The sequence below is a fragment of the Diaphorina citri genome, unplaced genomic scaffold (assembly GCF_000475195.1).
Source record: "Diaphorina citri unplaced genomic scaffold, Diaci psyllid genome assembly version 1.1 scaffold843, whole genome shotgun sequence".
NCBI lineage: Eukaryota > Metazoa > Arthropoda > Insecta > Hemiptera > Psyllidae > Diaphorina > Diaphorina citri.
The window spans coordinates 88,239-113,392 of NW_007378275.1; the positions used below are offsets into that span (position 1 = coordinate 88,239).

Consider the following 25,154-nt stretch of genomic DNA (forward strand, 5'->3'; position numbering starts at 1 on the left):
GGTATTTTTGGTTGTCCTTTTAGTGAAAGTTATAATGTTGAGTATGTGAATGCAAAGTTCATGTGATTATGAATGCTCACGTAATAACGCTAAAATAATGCTAACATGTACTGATAAATTTAAGTCATTTTCGGTGGGATTTTGTGCTAGGGCAGGTACCTCCGCCACGAAATGTGAATAACCTCGAGATTTCTAAGGAGCTTAGGATTTTCTTACTGGTCTAATTGAAAAAATCCCATTATTTGAGAACAGTCTTCTAAAAAAGTTGAACATTTTGGGGACTTGTTCTCTCAAATTGGCAAACGGTGTATCCTGTGGGGCTATCGAAAGGTAATATTTATTGCTCGAAATTTGCTTTAGCCTTTTCGTGTCCCCAAATGTCAAGGTTTTCCATTATGTTGGCATACCTTCCTCGGTTTAATGGATTTTGACTGGAAAAACTTTCAAGAGGGTAAGAAGGATACCTGAGCAAAAAAAAAAGAAAGAAAGAAAAAAAAAAAATGAAAGTAAAAAACGACAAAGATAGGTAAGTAGAAAGGTTTTTCTTTTATTATTGTTTCTGATAAGGCAAAAGCAATAAAGACTAATATTATTAGGTTGTTCTATTTTTCCCTCTCTCTATTATTTTTGTTTTCGAATGGATTTGGCAGTGGTTTTCCTCCCCTTTTGTCGGAATTTATGTGGTGCACCCCCCCCCCTTACCTGACTTTTTAATAGAAATAGAATGTTGAAATGGCAACGCCCTGTTCTTTTTCGGAGCGCCCATTTTCAATTTTCATTAGGTTAATATCCCTTGGATTTTTTTTCTCCTTCCAGCTTTGCTTTGCTTTTAGAGTATTTTATAAATGTAAATTCTATACCTACCTACTTAAGTATAACAATTGGAGGACAGGATATGATTTCCAATCCAATACACTCCTTAGAAAGAAAGGTGGCACTGTGTAAAGTTTGGATCCACAAACTAAGTTACACATTCATTTTATTCACTGAGATACCTAGGTCTCCCTCCTCCCCTCATTACTTCTCCTTCTCCTCCTTACTAAGTATTCTCCTATTATATCGGTCAACCTTCATCACTATTTCCCCTCCTTTTCCCCTACCTCTCCCCCTCCCTGTCTCCCATTTGAAAAGGTAATTCTCAAAGGTCTCGTGTTGCTAGTAAAATGGAAAGGGACGGTGGTGTGATCGTTTTTGTGGGATGGGTGTGGTATGGCTGTTTGAAACTTTATTGACAGTATCCCTTCTCTCTCTACCCTCTTATGCCGACAGTCCATTGACTCATTAATACTGATGGAATTCTCATTATCGTAAAAATAGAATTCTGATGAGCTGATCTAAGCTATGTAGCTTGTAGGACTTAGATAACAATGGAAAGATGAAATAAATGATTTATCATGTACTAATTAAAATATGAATCTCTCTTCTTATAGGAAAGACAAACTGTTGGCATAATGGGTCTTTTTAGTCTGAGTCGACAGTAATAATGTACCAATATTAATTTAAATATTAAAATATCTAAGTAAAATGGATGAGATGGCATTCGGGGAAAACTAAGGAGGAAGAGAAGAACTAAAGTGTAGCCATTTTACAGGAAGGGAGAAAGAGTGTAAGTAGCAGTGTAGGAATTTTTCTTTTCCTGTGACTGCTGACTGTTTCGAGCATTAGGTTGGGTGGAAACTTTGGTACTAGAGGTTGTTGTTCTGCTACTTACCACTCTTAGCAGACTAGCGATTAGGTATTCTGCTACCTACTGCTAGACCAGCGATTTCTTACGTCTTAAAAAGGCCCCAATTTGTTTCCAGCCCGAGGCGAAATTTATCCCAAACGGATTAGATTCGTTCTCGGAACAGCTGGCTTTCTCCTATATGCTATCCTCCTCCCTTCGATTTCGGGTCTATTAGACAGACCCCCTTCAGTGTTGCCCCCCCCAAAAAAAAAAAAAAAAAAAAAAAAAAAAAAAAAAAAAACAGAATTTATAAGCAAACTTTTCATTTCAATGGAACTGTTTTATGAGGTACCCACCCGTCTACCCGTTTTCTTGTGAGGTGAGCTATGTCTGACATTTTGCTTGTATCATGTTATTTGCTTTTAATGTCATTGCTTCAAAGGCAGTAGGCACCCAGATTCAGCTACAAATCTCCTCTCTTCTTTTTCCTCGCCCTTTCTTGTGTTCAGACGGGGTTTGCGTTTTCGTCAGCACTATATTCAGCAGTAAATTCAGCTACAAATGGCGAATATAAAAACTGATATCAAAGTAATTATTAATTAATTAAATCAAAATGGATAGTATTATTAATCAAGATTATTATACCTACATATTAATTAAAGATTGACTACCTAACGATTTGTCTAACGTTTTAATGTTTTGTTTGATGTTTCAGGTGAGTTGGAAAAATCGCGGTTGTCGGACAAAAGTATGTCGTAAGTAAAATTAACTTGTGCTTTTGAAGATAGAAAATGATCCAAAAAACGAAACCCAGACGAAACTTCTGACTTTGGTACAAGATGAATAGCTCATACTTAAAGGGAATTTAGCTAATGAATATTACCTATTTAAATTGTTGAATATTGAAGAATGTGTTGCAAGTTGAAATTGAAAGGACTTTAATCTTCATTGAACAGCAAAAATTTCATCCGGATTGATAACCTTTATCGCCTTTTACCTTTTACCACATGCCAATAATCTCACATTGATTTTCAACTGGAATGTCTCTTGCCATAGCACCGTTATCATTTATCAGTTATCATACGAGCATTTGCCGCTTGAAGTAGCTGTAAATAGGTATGCGACCTTTAGGCTTGTGTGTAGTTATCAGGAAATAAATAGTGGGTATGGTGCTTATCCAAGGGAGTTTTGTGTTTAACGCTGTGTCCACACATAGTTGACGGCCATCGACTGAAACTGTCCACACTGGCAGAGTTGGAAAAATTGTACTTGCAAGTACAAAGTTCAAGTACTTGAATTGTACTTTTCATCGCAAGTACCAAGTACATTTAAAGTACTTGTACCGACTACAAGTACAAGTACACACAGTGACACTGCCTCGAAAACATAGATTCTTCTCGTCGATCGACTGCCGTCGACTATGAGTGGACACAGCTTTAAGTTCAATGTTTTATGTTTCATCTCGAGGATTTTGCATTTGGTTTATCGGTTTGGTTTACCATGACTCTCGAATGTTGTGTCCACTTTTGGCGAAATTTGACAGATATTTTCAACACAAAATTTGTTGGTTTACTTTTTGGATCCGATTGAACCTTTTGCGGGCCCATAGAGGTCCTTTTTCTGAGTAAATTTACAGAGTTCACTGACCTACAAATCCAAATAGCATAAATACTGATGGCTACTCAAAGAGTGGGTATTTGGGTATTTACTACTTATTTATTTCTCTCGTATAATGAACATTATTTTATTTGAAACAATGGTATTCCAGAATAAGAAAATAGAACCTTTCAATAAAAAGATTTGATTTACCAAGGTTTCTAAACACCCTGTAGGTACAAATTGTAGGATATACCAGCCAGATAATGGTAGTACCTAAAGTGGCCAGCATTAGAAATAAGAACACGTGAAACGGACATCCTGTCTCCGTACCTCAGGGTCATACTATGGCCACTGCAGTCATGCTATAGCATGGAATGTACAGGAAGATCACCCAATCCTGAATCCAGTGAAATTAGCATTAGAGGTAGCAAAGTCTATTGGGTAGGTGAGGGATTGAGGGTGGGGAGAGGAGAGGTAAAGTTATGAAAGATTTGAAAGTGAGCAAACTATACATTTTATAAAGGAAATTCCCCCTCTTTTTTCCCTCCCTTCCTCTTCCTCCCTCCCTTCTGTCTTCCCTCCCTCTCTTTCCCTTCCTCCCCCTATTTTGAATCATTACCCTGCACCCTTTTTGCGAGGGAATGGAAAGGTGGGGGTGAAAGTCATATTAGGGAGGGGGAGAAGGGAAGAGGGAGGGGGGAAATGCTCACAGCAAAGTACATATTGCTGGCGCCCAACCCATATTTTTCCTCTGTCTACCTTTAGACGAGTGGTGACCAAACTTTGCTTTTGATATTAATGCCCACAGTTGGGGTTGAAACTCTTACTCGGGTTCAGTTTAACTTTTGGATTAAGCAATCTGATTGGCCGAAATTTTTTACATCAACCAATCAAACTGATCCCAAGAGTTCAACCAAGTTTAAGGTATGATTGTGGTTCTGCTTTGAATCCTTGACATTTGGACTGTGAAATCAGACATATAGAATAGGTTCGAGCTCCAATTCAGAGGGATTTTCTCCTGGGCATCTATCCACGAGTAAAAAAAAATCATATATGGAGGGTTGCAAAAGTTTGACCTGAAAAAACCTGTGACCCAACCGGGTTTGGGAATCACTGACCCATATTTTTCGGTGGGGCCCCCTGTTGTGCCTTTCCACCCCAAGACCTTAGGCTTTGCCAAGCGTTTCTCGTACTATGTTTTCTATTGCAAAATAACCATGCTGGTTGGGAAATGGTTGAAAGTAATTTTCTTTTTTATGTACTCTCTAATGTAGCACACATAATAGGGGAATTGATTTTCCTCCCTTTTGTAATGAGTTGTAATAAGTAGGTACGTTTTGTAGGGAAATACGAGTGTGTTGTAGGTTTGTAGGTGTACTTCAACTTAGGAAATTAGTCCTAGTAGTGTTTTCTAGTGGTCTGAACTTCTTGTATGAATTTATCACAAGTTATTCACAAGTAATAATTTACCTTTTCTTAATTGAGCTCCACAAAAATCAACGCCAAAGTCAACTGAGGAATGTCTTTAAAAAATACTAAAGGTTTTTGGGAATTTAAACTTCAAAAAATTCAAGATTCACTGGTATTCGCTCTTCAAGGTTAGGTTGGGTGGTAGTGAATGCCTTGGACAATAGCCTTGCTTGATAATGTCCACAAGTTCCACAACATTAGGTCTTAAATACGGAATAACGCCAATTCGGTCCCATGACCTTTTTTCTTAAGGTAGTCGACTACTAATTGGGTCCCGTAGACCTGTAATGACTTGGATGAAATAAATAAGAGTTTTAATTTTTAACAATATTACAACGTTCGTTTTTCTGTTGTTCACAAGTAGAAGAAATGATTCTCCTTTATTCGTACTTAATCCATCATAATTTTCCGAGATTTTCAATACAATCACCAAAATTTTCGGTACTTATTCAGAAGCTACGACAGTGAAAAGAAAGCTCCTTTTTGTGTTCAACCTAACTCTACAATAACACCCGGACCCAATTGGTAGCAAAAAACTGGTTTTGGGACCGAATTGGTTTCCTCCCCTCAAATATAGAGATTACACAGTGACACAGCAGTGCACACCAACCATACTTATCATCAGGGTCTATTTGAAATGCAATAGAATTACTCGAATGGATGACTAGAGAATTACATAGATAATTTTATAACCGAGGACCTTGTTTACTGTCGTATATGGATGACTCTATTTAAGGTCTATCGCATCAGATGAGAGTTGCCTTAAGGTCAAATTAGGCCGAAAGCTCCTTTTGTGTTCAACCTAACCCTACAGTAACACCCGGACCCAATTGGTAGCAAAAAACTGGTTTTGGGACCGAATTGGTTTCCTCCCCTCAAATATAGAGATTACACAGTGACACAGTAGTGCACACCATACTTACCATCAGGGTCTATTTGAAATGCAATAGAATTACTCGAATGGATGACTAGAGAATTACATAGATAATTTTATAGCCGAGGACCTTGTTTACTGTCGTATATGGATGACTCTATTTAAGGTCTATCGCATCAGATGAGAGTTGCCTTAAGGTCAAATTAGGCCATCAATAAAATTAGCTTAATGTTTCTATTCAGCATATAAAACTGAAAAACCACTCGATCCTAGCAGCCTTCCGTGAAAAAGTCCATTTATTTTAGTTCTGGAAAATGAAAAATTACGACTTAGTGGTCATATCAACTTAAAGCGCCTTGAATGATTTTTCCTTTTTTTTGCAAAGGTCACCTAATCTCACTTGTCCACCCTTAGATGTAAATTAACATACTCGTGTTTTTAATGTATGCTGCATTTACGAGTGGATATAATATGCATTACTTATATGCACCTATATGCTTAAACATTGTATTCACCTCCGCGGTGTATATGTGGTATGTGCTCCAAGCTGTATGTATGCACTATGCACGCATTATTTGAAATCTGGGACATCTACATAAGTACCTACATACCTATGTAATGTTAATGTATGAAAATACTCATTCATTCTGGAGCTAATTAGAGCAGGCAGCCAAATTTGAAATGGGATACCCCCCTGTCTCCCGTGAGATAATGGGGATGCTTTGGAAGATCCATAAAAATATTAAAAAAAAAAAAAACAAACAAACAAACAAACAAACTAGGTAAATGTTAGCATTTTTATTTATCGTGATATTTGTTTCTTTTTATATGTTGCAAAGCATTTATGTACATAAATGTACAGTTATACAGGGTATATCTACGAAAGTACGAAATAATTCATTGTAGATTTATTTTGTCTTAACCGTAATTTATCCTTGTATATAATTACTTAATTACTGAGGTATTATCCTTTTTTTTTTTTTTTTTTTTTTTTTTATTATTATTATATTACACTTTATTAGGATTTTACAATGTTTTTTACAATACAATATTTACAAACAGGTACACAGGCTGGCTAGCCTTTCAGTAATCCATCAAGATTTGGTGCATTCGTCGTGCTATCGCTACTTGAAAAACATTTGATCACCTTGCTGTTTTGCTGGAGTCTTAAGCTGTGTTCACACTTGGTCGACGACTATCGATCGGCAACGAGGAAAATCTATGTTGTCGAAGCAGTGTGGACGGTTCGGTCGATATCGATCGACGTCGATCTATGGCCGGTGTGGACACAGCTTTAGTTATTGTTTATGTTGTATTGTTTACAAATCGTCTTTGGTGTTACATGTTTTCCCACCCCCTGGGTTTGAACGTCCTGTTCCACTCCAGTACCCTCAGGTTAAGCAACGCTGGTTCCATGTGGTGACCTCCTGAACACTGATAATAATGTGATGTGAGAGTTGTGTTGTTTTAAATACATTCATTCTATTGCAGTTTTTTTAGTACAATGTCAATGCTAATTTGTAATGAAGATTTCATTGGATGTGAGTGTACGTTGCTCTGTGAACACTGGTTTTACCGTGTTAAATTTAATTACCTAGAATTCTATGAACTAGGTATCTGTATCTATGATCATTACGAATATTGTCAGGATTAAATAAAGTTGATGTGTTTATTAGGTAATAGGTACCTATGTGGTACATTATGTACTCTAATTTCCGGACAGTTTTTTTTTTCCTTCTTCTTTTTTTTAGTCCCCTGTTGAACGAACGAAGTGAAGCTCATTTTTTGTGATTTGTAATATTCACGACTATTTGCAATAGTGCATACAATATAGGCAATCGACTTTATGGAAAAGTTCACTAAAAAGAAGGAAAGACTTTATGCTCTCTTGTTTTTTTCGCACTATGTATTTAGGACTTAAGTATGTACCTAGAAGAGAGAGAGAGAGAGAAAGAGAGAGCAGTATCTATTAAATTGAGAAAGAGAGAAAAAAATGAGGAAGAACACAAAGGAATGATAAATCGTTTAGATACAAGTGGGTGGTAGTCTACCAGTCTCCCTCTTCTCTCTCTCTCTCTCTCTCTCTCTCCCCCCTCCCTCATTTTTTTCGCACTATGTATTTAGGACTTAAGTATGTACCTAGGAGAAAGAGAGAGAGAGAGAGAGAGAGAGAAATGAGAAAGAACAGTATCTATTAAATTGAGAAAGAGAGAAAAAAAAAATGAGGAAGAACACAAAGGAATGATAAATCGTTTAGATACAAGTGGGTGGTAGTCTACCAGTCTCCCTCCTCTCTCTCTCTTCCCTCCCTCCCTCTTCTCTCCTTCCTTATTCACTCCACATTCAGATAAAATTATGCAGATTCCTCCCTCCTCCCATTCTTTATCAGACTCCTATTTGTCTTGCCCTCCTCTCCTTCCTCTTCTCTCTCCCTTTCTCTCTTCGTATACTGAAGTAAATGCTACTGTTATCTTCCCAGTTCCTGCCTAGAGAAAAGCATTTGTACTCTTACGAGCTCAAATGAAGGTAGGATAAGGAACATGAATAAGAAAGAGGGAGATAAACACAAACAATGCGGGGATGGGGCGAAATTTATGGTAGAAACGGAGGAAGAAGGAGAAACGTAGATAATTGGAAGTAGGAAATTGGGGAGGAAAGGATAAGACAAAGAGCTAAGAAGGAAGTAGGAGGGAGGGCTTATTTTTGATATCTACTTACGTTGGTATTGGTGTTTTTTTTTTTTTTTTTTTTTTTTTTTTTTTTTTTTTTTTTTTTTTTCTCTCTATTCACTCCACATTCAGATAAAATTATGCAAATTCCTCCCCCTTCCATCCTTAATCAGACTCCTATTTGTCTTGCCCTCCCCTCCCTCTCTTTCCTCCTTCCCTCTTTCCTCTCTCCCCTTCTCTCTTCGTATACTGAAGTAAATGCTACTGTTATCTTCCCAGTTCCTGCCTAGAGAAAAGCATTTGTACTCTTACGAGCTTAAATGAAGGTAGGATAAGGAACATGAATAAGGAAGAGGGAGATAAACACAAACAATGCGGGGATGGGGCGAAATTTATGGCAGAAAAGGAGGAAGAAGGAGAAACGTAGATAATTGGAAGTAGGGAATTGGGGAGGAAAGGATAAGACAAAGGAATAGGAAGGAAGTAGGAGGGAGAGCTTATTTTTGATATGTACTTACGTTGGTGGTGGTGTTTTTTTTTTTTTTTTTTTTTTTTTTTTTTTTTTTTTTTTATAATGAGACGGCCACCACCGAGATCTACATTCCAAAGGGGTTAAAAGAAAATAAAAGTAAAAATGTGTGTGTTTTTTGCTGGTTTCCCCCCAATAGAGGCTTAAATTGGTTCAACAAATCCTCTCCCCTCTAACCCTTTCTGTTTTTTCGTCTGTTGCAGGTGTCTGCAGAGAAACAGGTCTCGTTTGACAACGGTCTGGATGGCTCGGTGGCCGAGGATTGCTACTTTGCCATGTTGGCCTACAAGCAGGGCTTTTCGTTCAACTTTGTCGAGGGAGAGATGTGGGAGAAGTCGCCGTTCTCCCTGTGGGACTTTGTGCAGCAGAGGAAGCGCTGGTTACAAGGTGAGATGAGCCTTTGGTTTAGTGTCTAAAGGTGTGTCCACACATAGTCGATCGATGTCGACTGTACCGTCCACACTGCCTCGATAACATCGATTCACCTCATCGATCGACGCGACGGTCGACTATGTTTGGACACACCTTTAGCCTGGCCACAATCTGATTTAAACTCAGATTATTTTCTATTTATTATTATTATTTTTTTCTCACGAAGGTTACTAGAGGGAAATAACTACTCAGGTCTTATCGTCCCGAAATCGAAGAGAGAAGTACAGGATAAGAAAGAATCAACATTTCTGACGAAATCTACAAATTCGTGAAGTGTTTCATTCAAAATTGGACATTCGATTTCAATCCGGTAAGCAATGATATCTGATTGCGAAACATTGCGTGATGTGAGAGTTCGTGATTTTTTCGTTATCTTCTTGTCTTTGATTAGTGTTTGTTTCGTTCTGTTTTTAGGTTTATTCTTCGTTTTCTTTTTGCCAATTGATTTCACCGACTGCGGGGAAGGTAGAGTTATGCTGCGTGAATTAGTTGTGAACTGCAGAACTCGATAGCAGTGAATGCAAAGCTCTGCTTCGCTAGAAATGGCAGTATCCTCTGGGGCATCGGGTTTGTTCTGGATTTCCTATAAAGACACAATTTTTGTTGGAAATTTCATTACGCTATTCTCTGGATCGTTTTCCGCCATCCTTTCCCCTCTTCCTGATTTTATTTAAAACTATTAGGGCGAACCGTCGCGTTGCTTCCCCCCCCCCACACACACACCACATCACACCACACACACCCATCACACCATGGAAATTTGCCATCCGGTCAAAAATTGAAAATGTTCAAATTAAATATCAAGTTTTTCCGAAAAACGGCCTGCGGCGCATTACCCCTCATATTCCTTGACGGTCTGCATATTGCATATTTTATTTAAATGAAGGGGTAATCTTACTGATTTTTAAGTACCTCTCCCCCTAATATCTCTGGAAAAGTCATGGAATTTCATTCCGGGAAAAGCGTACCTATAAACCCTGTAGTTACTTTTCCACTTGTTAGTTTCATAAGGCCGTACCTTCTTCATATCGTCAGGAATGGACACACAGTCCAGCCAACGCAACCGCGGCCCGTGGGTGACTACTTGAATGAAATAATTCTCGGTGACTGAACAGGGGTTCCCAATGAGGTTGAGTGACCGCAGTGTTCCCATGTTTAACACACGCCACAGGGTGCCCAAACTGTGGATGTTGTTGTAACTCAAGTCCAACATGAGCAGATAGGGGAGATGATTGAGCGGCGAGAGGTCACTGTCATCGGAGAATTTGTTTCGGGCCAGATTCAAATAGACGAGGCAAGACGTTGTGAACTGAAGGAAAAGAAGAATACTTGTCTTGGTTATTCTGTTTGCATACCACGTCATAACACAATAGGCAAGTGGAGGTATGTACCTATGTAAACCTGTTTATTTTTTATTATTATTATTTTTTTTTTTTACAAACGAGGCTATTTTTAATGCAATTGCCATCAATTTTAAATAATGGAAATTGAAGAATTTGCATAAAACAATAGCTGTGGCAATTTCTAGTGTACATAAACATATGTAATATGTATGTTTATGTTATGTACATTTTACCTCATAAGTTTTACAATCGATCTGTATTTAAGAGCAAATTAAACCAAAAATACGTAATGTTAAATACGATACCTGAGGAGCAAAGAGGCTCCTAGAGATTTTGCATCTTTGCTTCTAGTTATTCTGTCGAAATGTCCCTTAATTTGGAAACCAGGAAGTCCCTTCACCTCATGGAGACGAAACATATGTGTATACCATAGAAAACTATTTTCTGAATGTCTTTATTGGCCTTCGCTTCGTCTGAATTGATTTGAATGATAGGCCTTCGAATGTCTTATACTTCTTGTAAATAAGCTATCTCGACATCTTTCTGTTTCTTTTTGAAAAATTGCTTCTCAGAAGAATATTTACATATACGTGAACCAAATCACCACCCTCAATGACTCCATAATTATCCCTACATGTGGGTTGGTTTTGATAGCCACTTTGAACCGGGTGATCAATTACACACCTGGTATACCTACTGGTAGACTTGCAGACCATTACCATACTCTACCCGTCTACCCGCAGGCCGAACGGAAAACTGACATGTGTTTATCAAAACTGACATGTTGACAAACCTGTGTCCTGCTTAGTGACTGTCAGCAAAAACAGACAATGTATGTTTCTGATAACTACTGAAATTACCGACCCACGACTATCGGTGTCGTGTTGCGAATCGGAGACATATTAACAGTGCGGAATATGCTGAATGAATCAGCAACTAAATTGCAAAGTAGGTATACAATTCTCTTCATAGGGATGTAAGTGTATCTTGAAGGCTCACAGTGAAAGAAAAAAAAAGTGGTTGGGTGGAAGAGCTCCTCCAGGAGAACCCTGCCACTTAAAAGAAATAATAAAAAAAATTGGCTACAGTGTGAATATTCTTAATTCTTATTCAAAAGGGTGAAACAAAAATACCCGAGGTTGACTGAGAACAATGTCCGACAAGAAGTTCATTTCCAAGTTGAGGTGGAACAAGGATTGGGGCATTTGGAAATCCGCAATCGACTGGATCTGATTCCAAGAGAGATTGACATATTGAAGCTTCTGAAACTGGGCCAGACTGTCGTCGAGTGACGAAATGCGCTTGTCCCTCAAATTGAGAACCGTCAGTTGTTTATAGACATCTTGGAGAGTGATTTTACCATCTGGGGGAAAGAGAAATGCTGTCAGGTAATGTGGATTGAGAATCCAAATTATAGCAGAGGGCCCTAAATGCCTGGGGCCCCTTCGCGCCGCGGGGCTGTGGGGTGTGATATACGCCAATGAGAAAGATAGAGTTTGTGATGTGAGATCATCTTATCATAAAATTACTTAAAGAGATATGTATCTGTATGGATGAATCTGTACTTAATAAGACCCATGCGGTTATCTCATCACAAAAGTACTTCAATATGAACTGCGTGTGTTCATCGGTAAGATAGTGTGATTTACATTAAAAGGTGGAGTTTTCAAGCTCACATCAGAACCAAGCCTGTTGCCACATGTCCTGTTGCCACTTGAGCATTTTTACATGTCCCACTAACATAGAGCTAAGACTGTGAGGTACTCACTCATTACAGCTTTATAGGCATTATTATTATAAATCATGTAATTACATGAACCAGTAGTGAGCTCCAAGGTTTTATCAAAGGTGAAACTTTGGGGGGCCTCCCAAAAAGTATATACGTCACTGACCTTTCTGGTGCTTTTGCAAAGCGTCTTCAATGAACCGCAAGGCGTACTGAAGGTGGGGAAAGATGCTGGCCCGCTCCTCAAAATATTTGGCCTCGCCGCCCTTGCAGTAGGAGAACTTGAGTAGGTCCAAGGTAGCTTGTTGATTTTCCAGCGACAATGACTCCGCTGATGTCCGATTGAATTCGTACAGGAAAAGTCCTGTGGGAGAAATGAGAAGGAAGCACTTGGGAAGAAAAATTGTTGAAATTCGTATCCCATTGAATCTCGGGACGTCAAATCCCCTGATGGGATGCTAACGGATTGAGTCCGGGTGAATTCTAAAAGAATTGGGACTCTACTCGTTAAAAATAGGTCGACGGGACTTAATCCGTTGACTCCCCTCCTGATGACAGTCGTTCCTGCTTTGAACGGACTATTTCAAGAAAGGGATTTACTTGAGAAAATTAGCCTTCCTGTATCCCATTGAATCGTGGGACGTCAAATCCCCTGATGGGATGCTAACGGATTGAGTCCGGGTGAATTCTAAAAGAATCGGGACTCTACTCGTTAAAAATAGGTCGACGGGACTTCATCCGTTGACTCCCCTCCTGATGACAGTCGTTCCTGCTTTGAACGGACTATTTCAAGAAAGGGATTTACTTGAGAAAATTAGCCTTCCTCTGGCAAGTCCTAAAGAAAGAGGACAAATACATGAATAAGAGTATGGTGAATACTTTAATTGGTTAGATTTGGTAAAAATAAGAATAATAACCGCACCATATAAAGATACCTGAGTACTATCTTCCACGGAATCTTTATAATATTATACAGATCAGATCACTGTATTTTATTCATTCATTGATCATTGATCTCTTGGAAATATTTGATCTCCATCACGTCCTCTTATCGTCATGAATGAATTATATTAACATTAACATCATACAGTAGAACCTCGATTATTTCAACTAATTGGGACCGAGGGTAGTTGAAATAATCGAAAGTTGAAATAATTGAAATTCCGTATATTATAACAATGAAAAAAGAGGGCAAAATTTAGATACAAAAGAACAAAATGGTTAAGAAATACCCTATTTTAACTGATTTTGGGGTTGAAATAATCGAGGTTCTACTGTACTGAATTCCTCATCCTCTGCTTGTTTACAGATCCGAGTTGTGATCTCGGGTTCAAATCCACTTGACGTTTTCACGCATTGACTCATTTGTGAGTCGTCATTGAAAATAATATGTGTCACTTCTACTTTCCGAGTAAATTGTTATCGTTATCTTTCAACCCGTCAATTGGTGGATGTGAGGGCTTAAACGCAAGAACCTGCCACACAGGGATTTTATTTTTGAGTTATAGTGCTTAATCTTTGTGCTATTGTTTTCATGTCGATATCATGCATGCTCCAGTAAAGACAAAATAAAGGAATGTAGATTGATCATCGTTTTCAGGACCTTTCAACTTTCAACAGAATGTCACCGACTTCCGTCCGGACGTGATTTTTACTTAGAGTCTGTACAAAGTTAAAAAAAAAAGAACTGGATACAGACCTTACGTGGTCTGTACCCAGTTTGGTGAGTTTGGGTAAGGATAATAATAATGATGAATTTGGTCTATTTCAAATACCATGTTATGCATTACGGAAACACATATCAATCATATCATCCAGAACTGGAAATGTTGGATTGTGTCGTCTTGGCGTTAGCTTTGTTCGTCAAAGTGTTTTTTAACTGTACGAGTAAGTACACACACGAATCCAGGATGTTTATAAATAGTGGCTTGTTCTCCAACAACCACATAAAGATACCTCAGCGGACTCTCTTCCACGGAATCTTTATAATATTATACAGATCACTGGATTTTATTCATTCGTTGATCATTGATCTCTTGGAAAGATTTGATCTCCATCACGTCCTCTTAACGTCATGAATGAAGTATATTAACATCATACAGTAGAACCTCGATTATTTCAACTAATTGGGACCGAGGGTAGTTGAAATAATTGAAATTCCGTATATAACAATGAAAAAGAGGGCAAAATTTAGATACAACAGAACAAAATGGTTAAGAAATACTCTATTTAGAACTGATTTTGGGGTTGAAATAATCGAGGTTCTAATACTGTACTGAATTCCTCATCCTTTGCTTGTTTACAGATCCGAGTTGTGATCTCAGGTTCAAATCCACTTGACGTTTTCACGCGTTGACTCATTTGTGAGTCGTCATTGAAAATAATATGTGTCACTTCTACTTTCCGAGTAAATGTTATCGTTATCTTTCAACCTCGTCAATTGGTGGATGTGAGGGCTTAAATAAACGTAATAACCTGCCACACAGGGATTTTATCTTTGAGTTATAGTGCTTAACCTTTGTGCTATTGTGTTTTCATGTCGACATCATGCATGCTCCAGTAAAGACAAAATAAAGGAATGTAGATTAATCATCGTTTTCAGGACCTCCCTTTCAACTTTCAACAGAATGTCACCGACTTCCGTCCGGACGTGATTTTTACTTAGAGTCTGTATTAAGTATAAAAAAAAAAAAACTGGATACAGACCTTACGTGGTCTGTACCCAGTTTGGTGAGTTTGGGTAAGGATAATAATAATAATAAATTTGGTCTATTTCAAATAACATGTTATGCATTACGGAAACACTCTTCATACAGAACTGGAAATGTTGGATTGTGTCGTCTTGGCATTAGCTTTGTTCGTCAAAGTGTTTTTTAACTGTACGAGTAAGTACACACACGAATCCAGGATGTTTATAAATAGTGGCTTGTTCTCCAGTTATAAACACAAAGATTTTACGATACAAAATTGTTTATAACTTGATTTCAAGTGCACTCCTATAAGTTTGTAAACAAAAACTCAGTTAACTCAGTCTCTTCGAATCGATCACGAGGTACCAGTGAACTCTTTATATGGTAGAGTTCACTGCGAGGTACAGTACCCTTCTAGCACCCTCCATATCAGTACATGTCCTTATTGATGGGAGTTATTTCTGGCTTCCCTGTTCCCTAGTGCTTAGTGTTCCCTGTTTATTTTGTTAAAAAGTGACAGTGGAGGGTGTGTTCAACATGGAATTCCAACACTACTTATATTGAGGGATATTTCCGATTTAGTTCTGAAAAAAGCCTCCACAAAAAAAAAAATGTGTTCAAGGGGAAAAATTTGCCGGTTTTGTTCAACATGGAATTCTGACAATACATTAGGGGGATTTTCCCGATTTCGTTCTGTGATTTAGTAGCCTTCACAAGTGATTTAGTAGCCTTCACAAGTGATTTAGTAGCCTTCACAAGTGATTTAGTAGCCTTCACAAAAATGTGTTTAAGGGGGGAAATTTGTCGCGTTTGGAGCATTCCGTTGAAGCGTTACCGAGGGAGACACGAAATGTCAAGCTGTTTTTTGATTTAATTAAATTTGGATCATTTATGGATTATTTACTGACAGTCATTGGATTATTGATTAGCTACTGAAATAATACCTTATTTTCCTCTATATCAGTACATGTCCTTATTGATGGGAGTTATTTCTGGCTTCCCTGTTCCCTAGTGCCCTGTTTACATTTTGTTAAAAAGTGACAGTGGAGGGTGTTTGTTCAACATGGAATTCCGACACTATATTGGGGGATATTCCCGATTTAGTTCTGAAATTAGCCTTCACAAAAATGTGTTCAAGGGGGGAAATTTGTCGCGTTTGGAGCATTCCGTTGAAGCGTTACCGAGGGAGACACGAAATGTCAAGCTGTTTTTTTGATTTAATTAAATTTGGATCATTTATGGATTATTTACTGACAGTCATTGGATTATTGATTAGCTACTGAAATAATACCTTATTATTGGTAAAATCCACTGTAAGAATGTCATCAATTCATTTAAACTTCTCTGTTCTTTGGTTCTTCTGAATTATTGCCTCTTTCGCTTTATTCATGTGTACAGAACAATACAGCCCATATCACAAATCTACTGTCCACACATAGTCGATCGATGTCGACTGTACCGTCCACACTGCCTCGATAACATCGATTCACCTCATCGATCGACGACTTTGTGTACCTTATACGTTGGAGTAGGTAAAATCTTGCTTTTTTTTTTCTCCTGTTTGATCAATCATCCTTTTTCCGATTACTACTACTACCACTTTGTACTTACATACGTACTATACTAGTGTTCTTGTAACTTGACTAGGTGAATATTACCTAGGCCTTGGTTCATTGTACTTGGTTTCGGTCGGGTTTGAATGGACTTTCTCTTTCGATAACCTACCCGAGACTAGGTGAATATTACCTAGGCCTTGGTTCATTGTACTTGGTTTTGGTCGGGTTTGAATGGACTTTCTCTTTCGATAACCTACCCGAGTATAGTGCGAATAGTGCCATCAACTAGTCTGCATTTTCTGTGTGTTAAAGAGGAATGTCTACACTATTTCTATTATGGGACTGGTTGCTCCTCTCCCAAGAGAGTATGCAGTTAACACTGCGACCTCTGTAGATCTATTGTGACCAGTATTTTTTCCCTGCCCAAGCTGCTATACCCTGGCCTTGATGGAACCTAGAAGGAAAATCCGGAAAATGCTTTCTATTCGGGGCTGCGGCTCTCAAGGTGCCAGCACACTGTAGACTTTTTCGCTGGATTTGGTCTCGCGAGACCACCTTCTTAAATAAAAGAAAATTTGACTGAGCACTTGGCAACTAGGCAACTAATGAATATGCAATTAAAGTTAAGCCGTAGCAAATATGTTATCTCATCACATGCAGATAAAATTATTCTGATGTAAGGTACATACTCGTAGCCGTATGTCTTATGTATAAATTGTTGCAAATAATTTTCCAGTCCTAATGGTAAAGGGCATGAATCATTTGGCGCTCTTTGAATGAATGCCAGTGAGGATAAGATGAAGTATGGTGATGATTAGAGACTAGCAGTTTTCAAACTTGAAAGGCCCCACTTTGTTTTCTGGGGCCCATTCCTGAGAGCTTTTCAAGCTTTCCCCTTTCTGGGTGTACTTTTTAAGCTGCGAATGATGAACTCAATGTATGGAAATGGTGAAAACTATTCAATAGGGGTTTTCCGTCATTGTATAACTGCTAAGATTTGTAGTGACGAGGGGTTTCACCTTCCATAGGAAGACAATATCCCTGCCCTCTCGCCTTAACCTCACCCTGCTTGAGTGGAGTGGGCTCAAGATTGTCCTGATGTATACCTTTCCGAATACTAACCACGCGCAACGTTGCCTTTCAGTTTTTTTTTTTTTTTTTTTTGGTTTGAAAGAAACACTTTAACTTCTTAATGTCAACTTGGCCGCTGTCGCTAGATTGTTCCAAATTTGGCAGCTTTTTGGCTGAGTACCCTATCTTTTGTTTATATGCTGCGTTGATAGGACAAAACGTCAGAGGCCAAATTATGAAAAACTTGAATTTTTTGAATATCAATACTAAAATGAAATTTTGTGGTACCTATAGGAAATTTCAAGTTGGTTTTCCTATGAAAGAATTGATTTTCAAATTTCAGTAGAAAAGAGTAGGAAATGACCATGTTCTCAAAATATAAATAAATAAGTATTATTTCCTATGGGAGTTCATAGCAATTTTATTTCATAATTTGGCTTTTGGACGCAAAATGTATTTGATGCAACTGTGTAGACTGTAGGTTATAGGTAGTAGGTACTTTCAAATTCTATGCTTTAGCAATAATACCATCTTTTTTTTTACATATTTATATATAATACAAAACGGGGAACAAACTTCATTTTAGAACAATATGATAGACAACCCAGAAGGTCGCCATTGAGTACAGCAATGTTTTATTGGCACGAGATGCAAGCCCTTTCCAAGGGTAAGAATTTTATGGGATATTCTGTCTGCTTGCCTTTTTTCGAATTTGTTTTCTTTGGCAAGAAATTATTTTAATGAATAACTACACAGTACACACATATTTTAGGTACTTATGTACCTATTATTAGGAGAAATCCTTTAACTGAAGCGTTTCACAATACCAGCCTTTTTTTATTTTCCTTATCCTAGGTATAGAATGGAAGGTAATGTAATTTATTTAAGCTTGACTTTATGTTCTAGGTTGTCTATTGTACTGTTTTGTTTTTATAAAAATAATTTTTAAAAAATGCAGTTCATTTGATAGCTTTATATCAAATATCTTGTACCATATTGATAATAATCCAATCCTTTATTCATTTGTAAAAAGTAAGTTTATGTTAAAAAGGACCCTTTGTTTTCGTACTTTGAAGAGAAAGAGAGAGAAATAAAGAGGAGAGAGAGAGAAATAAAGAAGAGAGAGAGAGAGAGAGAGAGAGAGAGAGAGAAAGAGAGAAATAAAGAGGAGAGAGAGAGAGAATTATTTTTATTTCCTGTACATGAACATGTTGTTTAAAATCTAAAGAATTTCTTGTTGATAAAAGTTCTTACGCGTAGTGTGATTTTTCTGTTTGAATTTATTTTATATTTTTGCTTTTGGCAATATTGTACTTAAATAACCTTTGGGGAATGTTGAAAAATGTGTTGTTAGGACTGATGATATTCTTATATCCGAGTTCACACTTTCGAGTTTAATTGCTTACTTACTTGTAGTCAGAGTTCAGCCTAAACTAAAGTATGCAGGTATGTACTTAGTTACATACCTAAATCCTTTGAAAAGTTAAAAGAAAATGTTTACACTTTACTATTAAATTTACTAGATTTGCCATAAAGGTAGGTGTAGTTCCTTATAAACAATAATTTAATAGGGTCTAAGGTAGTGTAAAAATTTAGAAAAAATGCTTTCAAAGGGTTTATTGAAACCTACAAGAAATTCATACAAAATTGGATATCTGCGGTTATTTGTCACATTTAAAATCTTAAGGGTGGATTTTAACAACCTTCTTTTTAGCCCCTAACAGCCCTGTTAAGCCTATACAAATCAAATGGAACTTGACAGGCTGTTTTACAAGCTTAATAGGCCTTCTAGAGACTGAAAAAACATTGGTAAAATCCACTGTAAGAATGTCATCAATTCATTTAAACTTCTGTTTGTAAACTTCTCTGTTCTTTGGTTCTTCTGAATTATTGCCTCTTTCGCTTTATTCATGTGTACAGAACAATACAGCCCATATCACAAATCGGGGAAAAAAACCAACACATATAAAAGCTGCATTTTTTCTTCTGCAGATTTTTCATAAGGATTGAGTGTTGATTTTCTATTTGTGATAAAGGGTCCTAAATAATAATTTAAATTATAAATAGCTAGTTTTTGCAAATGAAATTAGCGTATCCCGTTAACTGAACTCGAACGTTATTCGACGAAAAATCGCTTCTGGTTATGTGTAGAAACGAGTTTCCGTCAAATAGCGTAAAAGAGATCAGCTAAAGGGACGCCAATTTTGATTGCAAAAACGCTCTAATAACTTACCTTTTCTGTTTTTACCTGCGTTCCTGGTACATTAAATGTACAGATTCGTGTGAGAGAAATTCTGTAACATTTACGAGCGGTCACACCACAACTTGTCAGTGGAGGACAAGAATCCATTTCCTTGATTGTGAAATCGTTAGTTAAATGTGCGCTGAATCTTTGTAAACTGCTTGGTATGTACTAAGTTTTAATGTTTTATTAAAACTTGGTTGAAATACGTAGGTAATGTTATGTGCTCTTTGTCCTTTGTATGATTCTACCTCTTGTATATGTTCCCATTGAGAAAATGGAAAACGTGATTTAAAGGACTTGGGAAAATCGGAGAAGAGAAAAAATAATAGAAAGTAAAAATTGTATCTACTTTGTAATTATTTATTTCTTACTTTGCCTCTCCCCTTTAAATAATCAAAATTATTATAGAAATAATGATAAAAAGAGAAACAAAAATTTTGATCTTTTTCGACAAATAAATTTCTTTACCTTATTGACCTTTGTAACCAGTTGTCATAGATTTTTTTCTGCGTATTTTGAACCATTTTTGAAAAGTTCAAATAATTTGAATCATAAAAGACAGAAAAAACGAAAAAAAAAAATCTCGGAAAAAAACACGCGAATTTTTTTTTAAGCTACCAGACCGTCGAGAAGCATAGTCCCCACCCGAATGCCCACCCAAAGTGCCTATCTTTGTCAGCAAACTGAAAGAGGAGGAGCCAGTTATTGATCCATTTCATCAGTTATCTGATATGAAGCACTTAGAGTCTTGGGTTGCTTTGTTGAAGTGTCTAATCAATGGTGGCTTTTATGATTTTTTCAAGAAAGTGAATTTTTGTTTGATTTCCTCAACATGAATGGAATGTTTTTATGAAAACTATTGTTTTATCTCTTTTGGAGTCTGTCGGTCGTGTTTGAAACATCTCTTTGAAGTTTGGAAAAATACTCATCATTATTAAGAACATTATGAGAATTGGGAAAGTGAAAGTAAACAAGGTAATACTTACCATCAGAGGAAATTGCTCGAGCATCATGAGCACTTTGCCCTCCAGAAGGAATAATTTCAGCTAAAAAGCAAATGAGAGGAAAATCTAGGATGTAAGAACTGTGAAGAGATTTACCATCAGAGGAAATTGCTCGATCATCATGAGCACTTTGCCCTCCAGAAGGAATAATTTCAGCTAAAAAGCAAATGAGAGGAAAATCTAGGATGTAAGAACTGTGAAGAGATGGCCTATGCCCCATCCCATGTCCGCCCCTGATGGACTTCATCTGTGCCTTCATAGGCGCGGTCAACATATACATGTACGTGTTTGGAGTAGTCAAATCCTTCTCCCTGTATCGGTTCGGCGTTGTCAGATTTACATTATGTATCCTGGGGGCCCTGTTGTGAAGAGAGAAAATAAACCGTTTACCCAAAATGGAATTCCGTAGAGCTTCGGTGAGAGCTTGGTTCAATGATTTGGCTCCAGCCAAATCCTGAAGATGTTCATTTTGAGCCCTGTAGAAATCCCGGATTTCCCGCCCTCTCTCATTCAACGTAAGGAAATCGTCGATATTATTGGTCAGAGGAAAATGCATGGCTTGCTTCCGAACGACACTTTTGGTCTTGCAATTGTACATTTCTTCGATTCCAAAAAAACTTTGTTATTGGTCAATTGTTCCGCTCTAACTGTTGATTGGAGTTGTTGCCGACGTGCCCAGCGACTTTCTTGTTGGTGCATTTATTTACGTTGTCATTTTCTTCCTGTAGAATAGCTTGTCGAGACCTTTGTACCTACACTGAGGAGTGTTGCAGTTTGAAATTTAGATACAATCACTTGATTCAATACTGTTCAAATGTGTCCATTGACTTAATTTAAAACGAGATAGACTGCACGCCTTCTCGTGTTGACCCCCCCGAGCCGATCTTGGGATCTTACTGAAATGGATTTTAGGCCATAAGAAAGAGCCAGCTCTTCGGAGAACGAACCTTATCTGTTTAGGATAAAATTCGCTCCGGGCGGGAATCGAACCCGCGGCCTAGCTCTTACAGACGGGCTACCAACCAAGCTAACTAGGCTGGCTTCGTAGAAACTCAACCCATCTTTTAGGGCTGCTTGCCCCTACACCTAAGCCTCCAAGTGAGCACTTTTGGTCTTGCAATTGTTCATTTCTTCGATTCCAAAAAACTTTGTTATTGGTCAATTGTTCCGCTCTAACTGTTGATTGGAGTTGTTGCCGACGTGCCAAGCGACTTTCTTGTTGGTGCATTTATTTACGTTGTCATTTTCTTCCTGTAGGATAGCTTGTCGAGACCTTTGTACCTATACTGAGGAGTGTTGCAGTGTGAAATTTAGATACAATCACTTGATTCAATACTGTTCAAATGTGTCCATTGGCTTAATTTAAAACGAGATAGACTGCACGCCTTCTCGTGTTGACCCCCCCGAGCCGATCTTGGGATCTTACTGAAATGGATTTTAGGCCAACTAAACCTGAAATCATTAGGGATTGTGCGTAAACCGGAAAATTCTTTGACCTAACTCAATTTTTTGCAAAGTTTGGGCTTTGAAGTGTCGATTCCGATTTGGGTTATTATTCCGATTCAGGGCAATCGCTTTGATCTTGTAAATGTGAAGGATAGCAGTGTTACCATGTATGTTAGCCCTATTTCCCGATATATCTGATGTGTTGTATTATTTACTGTGGTTATACTACCTACGTAATTATACATTTTGAGCTAAAAATGTTGCGTTGAGTTTTGTACTCCACTCTTCCTTGTTTAGTTATTTATGGGACGTTTATAGGGATTGTGCGTAAACCGGAAAATTCTTTGAACTAACTCAATTTTTTGCAAAGTTTGGGCTTTGAAGTGTCAATTCCGAATTGGGTTATTATTCCAATTCAGGGGCAATCGCTTTGATCTTGTAAATGTGAAGGATAGCAGTGTCACCATGTATGTTAGCCCTATTGCCCGATATATCTGATGTGTTGTATTATTTACTGTGGTTATACTATACCTACGTAATTATACATTTTGAGCTAAAAATGTTGCGTTGAGTTTTGTACTCCACTCTTCCTTGTTTAGTTATTTATGGGACGTTTCGAATTCAGGGTAATTTCACCCTTGTGACCTTCTACCTTGGATGTCCATGTTTTCCTCATTGAAAATATTGATTGCTAGGTAGGGAAATCTATCATGTTCTATGCAACATAGGTGCTGTCGAATACCTAGCTAGGAAAATTTATCATATTCCTATAACTTCCTATGTACTATAGGCTATAGGTCGAATATTGTTTGTCATATTGAATGACTCCGCACATAAACACTCTTAGCTCCCCCATCTTTTCACCATTTTTCCTCCTCTGACAATGGAAGTTCAACAAAAGGGAAATCAATGCTTTTTCCATGTAGGAAAATTTATCATATTCCTATAACTTCCTATGTACTATAGGTCGAATATTGTTTGTCATATTGAATGACTCGGCACGTAAACACTCTTAGCTCCCCCATCTTTTCACCATTTTTCCTCCTCTGACAATGGAAGTTCAACAAAAGGGAAATCAATGCTTTTTCCATCATTATCATTCAAATTGAGTTGTTCATGTCTCCCACGCATAATGACGATTCAATCAATGTCTCAGTTGGATGGATGTCAAAGATATCGAGTTATCGAGAACATCAGTCAGGCGTGACCTGATATCGATCTGAAATTCAAACCGCAGGTTCAGGAAATTCAATAGTCAAGTAGGTACTTACTTCAGGAAATTCGATAGTAAAGTACTACTTTTTCTTTTAATAGGTAGTATAATTTTATTTAAGAATACATTGAAAATTACAAATAAAACACCCCTTCCAGGTTTTCATGTCCTGGAAGGGCACTCAAAATCGAAGCCGCATTTTAATAGGTAGTATAATTTTATTTAAGAATACATTGAAAATTACAAATAAAACCCCCCTTCCAGGTTTTCATGTCCTGGAAGGACACTCAAAATCGAAGCCGCATTCCCACGCTGAACTGCCAGGCTTATACGTTGGAGTAGGTAAAATCTTGCTTTTTTTTCTCCTGTTTGATCAATCATCCTTTTTCCGATTACTACTACTACCACTTTGTACTTATATACGTACTATACTATAGTGTTCTTGTAACTTGACTAGAATAGAATATACCTTGTTTATCCTGCTCGAATGAGACTAAAAAGTCCCTTTACCCCAGCAGTCTAAACAAGGTCTCGTTTATGCAAAGCAACTCAAGACTCTAAGTGCTTCATCATACTTCATATCAGATAACTGATGAAATGGATCAATAACTAACTGTCCAAACCTCTCTCCAGATAAGGTATTATTTCAGTAGCTAATCAATAATCCAATGACTGTCAGTAAATAATCCATAAATGATCCAAATTTAATTAAATCAAAAAAACAGCTTGACATTTCGTGTCTCCCTCGGTAACGCTTCAACGGAATGCTCCAAACGCGACAAATTTCCCCCCTTGAACACATTTTTGTGAAGGCTAATTTCAGAACTAAATCGGGAATATCCCCCAATATAGTGTCGGAATTCCATGTTGAACAAACACCCTCCACTGTCACTTTTTAACAAAATGTAAACAGGGCACTAGGGAACAGGGAAGCCAGAAATAACTCCCATCAATAAGGACATGTACTGATATAGAGGAAAGAGGGTGCTAGAAGGGTACTGTACCTCGCAGTGAACTCTACCATATAAAGAGTTCACTGGTACCTCGTGATCGATTCGAAGAGACTGAGTTAACTGAGTTTTTGTTTACAAACTTATAGGAGTGCACTTGAAATCAAGTTATAAACAATTTTGTATCGTAAAATCTTTGTGTTTATAACTGGAGAACAAGCCACTATTTATAAACATCCTGGATTCGTGTGTGTACTTACTCGTACAGTTAAAAAACACTTTGACGAACAAAGCTAACGCTACACTGAAACTCCGGAAAATGCTTTCTATTCGGGGCTGCGGCTCTCAAGGTGCCAGCACACTGTAGACTTTTTCTCGCTGGATTTGGTCTCTCGAAACCACCTTCTTAAATAAAAGAAAATTTGACCGAGCACTTGGCAACTAGGCAACTAATGAATATGCAATTAAAGTTAAGCCGTAGCAAATATGTTATCTCATCACATGCAGATAAAATTATTCTGATGTAAGGTACATATACTCGTATTCGTATGTCTTATGTATAAATTGTTGCAAATAATTTTCCAGTCCTAATGGTAAAGGGCATGAATCATTTGGCGCTCTTTGAATGAATGCTAATGAGGTAATGACTAATGAGAAACATTGATATTATT

At 37.6% G+C, this 25,154-nt stretch overlaps 1 protein-coding gene across 1 annotated transcript in view; it reads left to right on the top strand.

Annotated features, from left to right (window-relative positions):
- The window catches only part of LOC103512482 (beta-1,4-mannosyltransferase egh), an 82,734-nt gene that overhangs the window by 54,741 nt on the left and 2,839 nt on the right, over nt 1-25,154 (top strand). The window contains exons 3-7 of the mRNA XM_026825932.1: nt 9,011-9,194; nt 12,368-12,387; nt 15,054-15,098; nt 17,432-17,457; nt 23,118-23,134. Coding sequence (XP_026681733.1) covers nt 9,011-9,194; nt 12,368-12,387; nt 15,054-15,098; nt 17,432-17,457; nt 23,118-23,134 — 292 coding nt within the window. The remainder of the gene's footprint in view (nt 1-9,010; nt 9,195-12,367; nt 12,388-15,053; nt 15,099-17,431; nt 17,458-23,117; nt 23,135-25,154) is intronic.